Raw genomic sequence first — 7,165 nt, 5'->3', positions numbered from 1 at the left:
AGGTCTTTGGGTCAGAGGCTCTGGGAATCATCTGGTCCCCTCTCTGGATACAGGAACTGGATACAGGAACTGGAGGTTGGAACAGAGATGTCACTACTGGGTCAGGGGCTCCCCTCAAATGTAGAAACAAAATCAGGCAGCGGGGCGACTGAAAACGGAAGAGCTGCCAGGTTTCTCCTCAGACCCTGGAGCTCATGGGAGGTACCCCGGCAGTGGGTTCACCCCAGGTTGAGAGGCTGGCGCTGTTGTGGGCCTCGGTTTATCCGTGGGTGCAGTAAGAGAGCGCCCTCCGCTCCAGTATACGGGTTTAATGTGGCCTGGGGCCGCGTTTCTCTCCTTCCACCTTGTGGGTTCCCACCAGTGACCCTACAGGAGAATCCAGAACAGGGGAAAAGAGTAAACCAGAGTAACCTTTATTTTTTACAAAATGGGGCGGCAGGGGTACGGATGACAACCCCCGCTCCCCGCTCAGGGTGCGCCTGTCACACACTGGAGGTGCCCACACTGCGCGAAACCAGCGGCAAGTCGGAGACTCTGAGAAGCACTGCCGGCCCGAGGCCCGCTACGTCCCGCCGGCCTCTCTCCAAACCTTCCTGCGTGCCGGCCCGACCAGAGCGGCGCCAAAGCTAGGCTCCCGCTTCCACCGACTTGCGAAGGGTCCTGGGCACAGAGTCGGGATGCAATCTCCCATCCCGGCTCTTCAGCCAATCCTCCCCCAAAATTTCTCTTGCGACCCACCCTCCTACCGCAGAGCACAGTAGCACAAACTTCGCACGCCTGTTGAGTGCTGCCGCCAGGCTAATCCCAATGCTTAACCCTCGCGCCGCCCTGGCCCTTCGCGTGGAGAGAGTACTCGCAGCCCCCCCCCCGCGACCCCCCACTCCCCACCCCCACCCAGGGCCAAGGCTCTCGCGAGACGCTCGAGCCCGCTCCCTCCCTGGCCGCGGGCCCCCGGGCTCAGCAGGCAAGGCGCAGCGGCAACCTCGTTTGCTCGCTGGAGCGGTCTCTGGGTGGTTTCCCAGGACCTCGGGGCGGAGAAGAGATTTGTGCTGCGGGAGAAGAGGGGAGGGGGCTAGAGGACCTTCCCTCTTCTAAACCCAGGGCCTGGATTGAGGGGAGCGGTTGCCGCCGGGCGGGAAGGGGGTCCTCTGTGCTGGCGGCCGGGATGGCTGGGGTAGAGTAGCTCGGGTGGCCGGCGCGGGTAGCACAAAGGCCGGGCGTGCTGCGTCACCTCCGTGGATGGGAGGCGGCCCTGTACCTAGAGTTGCAGCTGTGCGGACTACAGTCCGAGCGCTGGGTCTTGGCATCGGCGGCATATGGTTGGTGTCGGTGCCTTCGCACTCCCAGGAGCGGGCCGGAGCGACCGTCGGGTCTCAGGGTTCCCAACAAGAAAGCCCTGAACTGCCCGGACGGACCGGCGCCTGGTCTCTCCTCTCCCCGGCCTCCAAGGCTCCGTCTGCCCCGTTCGCACTGTCTTCTGTCCGCAAGGAGCACAGCAGTGCAGGCAGTGACAGAAACCTCTCCCAACCCCGCCTGCACCGGAATCTAGACCCCCTCATCTGGGGCCTCCCCTACTGACCGGCTGGTGACCTCTCGACAGCCGTGCCCGCGTCAGGTTCCCTTTCTGTGCCTGGCGGGGCTGTACTCAATGGAATATTGTGCCCCCTATGCTCAGGCGCCAGATTCACTGGACACCTCCTTCCTTTAAAGCCTTCATCTTTGGCGGCGGATTAGTCCAGTCCAGTGAGGGAGCTGCTTTGGGAAAACGCCTGTAGAACCGCAAGGCAATCTGCCTAAAATCAAGTTCCTCAGATTTAGTAAAACCTGACCAACCAGAACGGATGGCGCGGAGTGCGGGTCAGAAACCCTCCTTTCTCCTCTTCGACCCTCCTTTCTTCTTCACCTCTGCATGGTTGACAAAAGCTGTAGCTGGACTCTTGGTTCCCCAGGCCCACCTGGGACAGAACTTATAGGACCTTCACTTCCCTCCTCTTCGCAGTGGAAAGTGCCTCATTTGGTTAGCCTGGGCCTGGCGCAGGTTCCCTGAGGACTGCTACCTTGAGTCGACCAGGGTTAACCCTAAAGGCAGGAAGGGATTAGGGGTGCAGTCCAAAACGGATGATCCACTCCTTCCCTCTGGCCAGGGTCTGGCAGATTTTGTCGGTCCCCTCAGATGATGCTGGCCTGTGAGTAGTCTGAGAGCTGTTTGCAAGGATAGATTCAAAGCCTCCAACAGAGACCTGGCAAAGCTAAAGTGCTCGAGAATCGCCGGCAGCCCCTAGGAAGCACCCTGTTTCTCACTCCTCCTGACCTTAAATTGAACCCTGAGATGCTCAGGCACTGCAAATCCAAGTGCAGGTTTCAGGAAGGGTCAATCAAGCCACAATTTGAAAAGGAAGCTATGGCCACCACAGGTGGAACCCACAGCGGTCGTTCCCACTTTCTGAAACACAAAGCCTGCATCTGAGCAGGATGTTCCTGACACTGCCCCACGTATTTGCACCTGCAAGACCCTGGTTTCCCATCTTGATCCTGTTTGGAACTCCGCAGAGCCAAGTTGTGGTCTCCCCCAGCTTTAATCAGCAAAGTGGCCATCTCCTGATCCCATACTGTGGTCATCCTCCTCGTTAGAAAGAGCAAGGATGGGAACCCACACGTGAGCCCCTAACCCAGCCTAGACCTGAGAGAAGGCAATCGAAGCCTTCCCGCTAGGAGTGGGAACCCGCGGGCACGCGCCACCAAGCTGTGCCCCTGGAAAGAGCGCCCTACACGAGCTCGGGCAGCTCGGAGTACTCTGTGCGGGTCAGGAGACCTCACTGCCCCGAGGCTCCACGGCCAGACGCCGGCGCTCTGCCTATGCGCGGAGAACGTGAAAACTCTTGAGAGGCCGGCTCCACTGAGATGTGCCTGCTGCTGGTGGCAGCTTCTGTGCGGACCTCGAGTCCTCCGCTTCCGTCCGCCTCAGGAATGGCTGGCTGGCTGGCCAGGATCATCATAGTCCATCCTTCAAGTTCCAGGAGACCAAATCAACAAACAGAGCGGCTGTAAGTCCCCGGCCACTTCCCGAGTGAGCCCGCGGTAGCCTGAGCTGCCGCTTCTTTGGGAGACCTCTGTGTAGCCTGGATGCTACCCCCAGGTGCCCTGGGCTGGGCAGTTCAAACTAGCCATTCCCGCCCATAATGGAAACGATTTCGATGGTCCTGCAGCCCCAGCTACCGCCATACTCAGCCTGGGACCGGTGGTGCAGGTCAGGGCTCGCTTCCTCCTAACTCACTGTACGGATGTTTCAGAAGCCACTGCGAGTGTCCCTTACCCCGCCGCCCCACCCGGTGGATTCAGAAACCCCCGCATTAAGCCCTGCTGTGTCATAAAATATTTTATTGGAAAAAAAAAACCCACCGTCTTCGCAAGAGAGGGGTAGGGGCCCCAGCAACGTCGGGGACCCAGCCTCAGGGCAAAGCCTCCGGGTTATCTGGACACGGTCTCCAGCCGTGGTGGCCTGCCCGGCCACGGGGTCCCCGACGCACGGAAGCGGGTGTGTGCCTGCAGCGACCCGGCCCAAGGGCCGCCCGAGACGGGTGGGGTGCGATAAAGGAGCGAGGCGTGAATGCAAGTGGAGCGTCCGGTGCGCAGAGCTCCGGGCGAAGGCGACCTTCTGCCGCCAGGGCGAGTCTCCAGCCTAGGGCCGGGAGTGCGCTGGGGCCTGGGTTTGGCTTCAAGGTCTGTGTCCTTCTTTGTTTGGCCCCTAACTGTTCGCATTCAAGGTAATTAACGTTTAGAAAGCAGACATTGTGGACGCGGAATGGCCGGCTGGCGGCTTCTCCAGGGCTGATGGGGCCGCGGTAGCGCCGGGAACCCCGGACCGCACCCTCTGCCACGCTCAGTCCTCGTGGCCCCTGTCGTTGGCCTCGCCGGGCCCCTCTGCCGGCTTCTCCGCCTCCTTGGCGCGTTCCTGCTCCGTGAGCTGCTCGCTGGTGGGGATGGAGTTCTTCTTGGGCCGCCCCTTGGGCTTGGTGGGGGACTCCAGGCCACCTCCCTGCAGCACCTGCGCAGGGACGCAGGCACTAGTGAGCGGGTACCGGGGACCCAGCGCCCTTTGCCATGGAGGGCCTAAAGGGCCCACAAGCCATCAGAAGCCGCGGGGGAATGGCGGCCATTTGAGCGTGGCTGGGTAAAAGCGACCAGAGTCTGGGCCAGGGGTTCAAGGCTGCCAGGAAGCTGGAGGGTGCAGAGGGGCACAAACGAATGTGGGCTGGGTGAGGGCACCTTGAAGAACAGAGAGGGTCCCTATGGGCACCATGCACGAGGGCACCGTGGGAGGGAGAGCAGCTCTTGAAGAGCCCAGGGGCCTAAGGGCAACAGAGGGCACAGTAGTCACCGCACACTCACTATTTTCTTCCACTTCATCCGCCGATTCTGGTACCACGTCTTCACCTGCAGCTGGCTCAGGCCCAGGGACTCAGCGAGATCTATTCTGGAAAGAGCGGGGTGCACCCTCAGCAGAGGGAGCAGCTTCCCTCCCAACCACCCGCTGGGCTCAGCCTGGCCCCGTGCTACCTATCCGGCGTGGAGAGGTACTTCTGCTTCTCGAAGCGTTTCTCTAGGCCCATCAGCTGCAGCTCGGTGAACACCGTGCGGCTTCGACGTCCCTTCTTGGCCTTGGTGCCCGGCTCCCCGGTGCCCGGCGCCTCCAGCTTCCCGCGGAGCTGCAGCTCGAGCGGCAGGTGCGGCGCGCCTGCAGCGCCGGGCAGCCCAGGCCCCGCGGCCAGCAGCGCCGAGCCCAGCCCGGAACAGCCGAGCGGCGCTAGCGGGAACTTAAAGACCGCCGCCTGCTCGGCCTTCAACACCGCTACGAGGAGAGAGAGTGTGGGGCGCTGGGTGAGTTCCGGCCCTGCTCCTCCTCCTGGAGACCCCCACACTATCCGCCGCCGCCGAGGACTAGACGCCTGGCCAGTGCCACCCAACACAAAACACCCCTGCCTGGCCGTGGAAGAGCGAGATTTGCGCCACGCGCCTGGAGTGATCCTCTCCAATGCCAGTGCCCCCGAGTCTGGGAGTGGGGACTTCCCCAACCCCGGGCTCTATCCTGGTGTTCCCCAGGCTAAGCCGCCTCTGTGATTTCAGGATTCTCAGTGAACAAGTTCACAGTTCTGAGATGCCCAGAGTGTGTTTCCTGGAAAAGGGAAACCAAGAAGAAAGGACAGTAAGATAGGAAGATAAGCATTTAACCAACCAAATCGGCATTGTTGCGTTTAGGAAAAGCATATCGATGGAGTGAGCACCTCTGCTCCTCTGTGTGGACACAACAGCCAGGAGGCTGACAGAGGATGGGCAGCGAGGGTGGGGTAAAGGATTTCCCGGAAATTCGAAAGCACCCCACGAATTCCGAAATTTTTGCTCCTATTTTCTTTGTTTAGACTCTACCCCATGAAGATGTCTCCATTTTCATTAATCTTAAAATAATTTCTTTTGCCCGCTTCAAACGAATTATCAACCACAGTGCAGCTAGAGGCAAAAGGCAGCTGAGAGGCTGCATCAAAGCTGAACTTGAAAGGAAAGAACTGTCCCAGCTGCTCTAAGAAAGGGTAAAGCACGGGCTGAAGGGCCAATGGGGCCCAGGAAGCTGGGTGGCGGGTGCTGGGGTACAAGGTGGAGGTCTCCCTTCCCCACAGCCATCTCACTGCCAGAGTGCTACCCCGTGGATCCTCAAGGGCGGACCGAGGTTTGGGAGGGAGCCAGAGAGGAAAAGAACCCTTGGGAAAAGGTAAGAGAAAAAAGGCAGGGCGAACCCACTGAGAGAGGCCATGGGAAGCCAATCTACCGGTGGAGAGAGCTGGGGAAAGGCCAGAAGAAGGAGTGTGATGGAGAGGGCACCAGCAGGGCAAGGCAGGACCCGTCAAGGAAGGAACAGAATCTGCATGGGCAGAAAAGGCCCCAGCGGTCAGCTGAAGCTTCATGGAGGCGCAGCAGACCTGCAAACGGAAGGGCCAGTCGGGCAGCGGCTGACAGACAGGCCTCTTGTCCCCAGGCCAGGCCAAAGGAGGTAGGTGCTGCAGCAGAAGCCGCGTTGGTCGCCCGTCTAAGACCACGGGCTCCGGGAGGCTCCGGGCCTCCTTGGGCCCGCGTCAGCCTCCCACCTGCAACCCCGCACAGCACTTGGAGATGCGGGCCTCTTCCCCAAGATCCGGCTTCCTCGCCTACGGCAGTCCCGGCCACTCGCGGCCAGTCCTCTGCGGTGAAGGCCCCACGGCCTGAGGTCGCTTTGACCCGCAGTCTGAGGTTAGCAGTCCGGTCTTGCGCCCGCGATGGGGATGCGGGCTCGGCCCCTGGGCTGGGATCCTCCCGGACTGGAGGCCACAGGGCGGCAGAGAAGGAGAAAGCAAACGCCCTCCAGGCCAGCCCGGCCCGTGGACACGAGGCCTGTTCCCGCGCGGCCCGGTGCCTGCCCCTCCGCTTCCCCGCTTGGCAGCGGAGGGAGCGGTCCGGTGCCCGCGCGCCCATCGCTGCGTCCACGCGGCTGCCCGGCTCGCCTCCTCCCGCCCAGCTGCCCGCGTCCCCAACCCCGGCCCCGCACGTACCCAGGTGGCTGTGGAAGGGCCTTGCGGCCAGCAGCGCCTGCACGCCGAACTTGAGCAGCTCGCCCGCAGCGGCGGCAGCGGCGGCAGCGGGCGCGGCGCCCTTGGGTCCCGGCGGCTCAGTAAGGATCTCCTCGATCATGAAGCTGCGGTAGCGGTGCGGCCGGTGGTCGGCGCAGCCCTCGGGCGGCACGAAGCGCACGGAGCCCGGCTCCCCCGGCCGCTGCATCGCGGCGCCCGCGGCTCAGCGGCGGCGGCGGCTCGGGCGCGGGGCCCGCGCGGGTCTCTAGGCCGGCCGGCAGCTCCCGGCTGCGCGTGGGCGCGGGCTCATGCCCCCTCCCCTGCCGGCCGGCCGGGCGGAGGCACAGGGCGCGGGCGGGGCGCGCGGGGCTCGGCCGGTCGGACCCGGGACTGCGCCCCCGCCCCGCGCCGCTGCGCCTCTAGCCCGGCCGTCCCGCGTCACCGCCCCGCCCCGCCCCGCCCGGCCGCCCCGCCCCGCCCCGCGCCGCGCGGCCAGCCGCCCCTCACCCCCCCCAAACTGAGCCCGAGGGAGGGCCAGAGAAGGGAGGGAGGCAGAAGGGAGGGGGCCG

The 7,165-nt window shown here is 63.1% G+C and overlaps 1 protein-coding gene across 3 annotated transcripts; it reads right to left on the bottom strand.

The window, feature by feature from the left end:
- Positions 1–3,361: 3,361 nt before the first annotated feature.
- BARX1 (BARX homeobox 1) lies at positions 3,362–6,815 on the bottom strand. 3 transcript variants are annotated; one of them, XM_033123346.1, is made up of 4 exons: positions 6,579–6,815; positions 4,558–4,849; positions 4,390–4,474; positions 3,362–4,045 (listed from the first exon to the last, which is right to left on the bottom strand). In XM_033123346.1, exons 1-4 carry the CDS (start codon positions 6,802–6,804, stop codon positions 3,881–3,883), a joined length of 768 nt encoding a protein of 255 aa, XP_032979237.1. In that variant the 5' UTR covers positions 6,805–6,815; the 3' UTR covers positions 3,362–3,880. The 3 variants fall into 3 exon arrangements, with proteins under 3 accessions (XP_032979237.1, XP_032979236.1, XP_032979238.1); XM_033123345.1 differs by lacking the exons at positions 3,362–4,045; positions 4,390–4,474; positions 4,558–4,849 and adding exons at positions 4,937–5,173; positions 5,822–6,347; XM_033123347.1 differs by lacking the exons at positions 3,362–4,045; positions 4,390–4,474; positions 4,558–4,849 and adding an exon at positions 4,937–5,914.
- Between the last annotated feature and the right edge of the window lie 350 nt (positions 6,816–7,165).

The sequence above is a fragment of the Rhinolophus ferrumequinum genome, chromosome 12 (genome assembly GCF_004115265.2).
Source record: "Rhinolophus ferrumequinum isolate MPI-CBG mRhiFer1 chromosome 12, mRhiFer1_v1.p, whole genome shotgun sequence".
Taxonomy (NCBI): domain Eukaryota; kingdom Metazoa; phylum Chordata; class Mammalia; order Chiroptera; family Rhinolophidae; genus Rhinolophus; species Rhinolophus ferrumequinum.
The sequence above is the reverse complement of the archived record's forward strand: the minus strand, read 5'-3'. Positions and strand labels throughout refer to the sequence as shown.

What these genes read in the sequence shown, in the direction of transcription:
- BARX1 (XM_033123345.1), bottom strand. Translation starts at nt 6,804, where the DNA reads ATGCAGCGGCCGGGGGAGCCGGGCTCCGTGCGCTTCGTGCCGCCCGAG. An exon ending in GCCCTTCCACAGCCACCTGG is followed by an intron (nt 6,348 to 6,578) that starts GTACGTGCGGGG and finishes TGTGGCCTCCAG; the next exon opens with TCCGGGAGGATCCCAGCCCA. An exon ending in TTCCCCAGCTCTCTCCACCG is followed by an intron (nt 5,174 to 5,821) that starts GTAGATTGGCTT and finishes TCCCTTTTCCAG; the next exon opens with GAAACACACTCTGGGCATCT.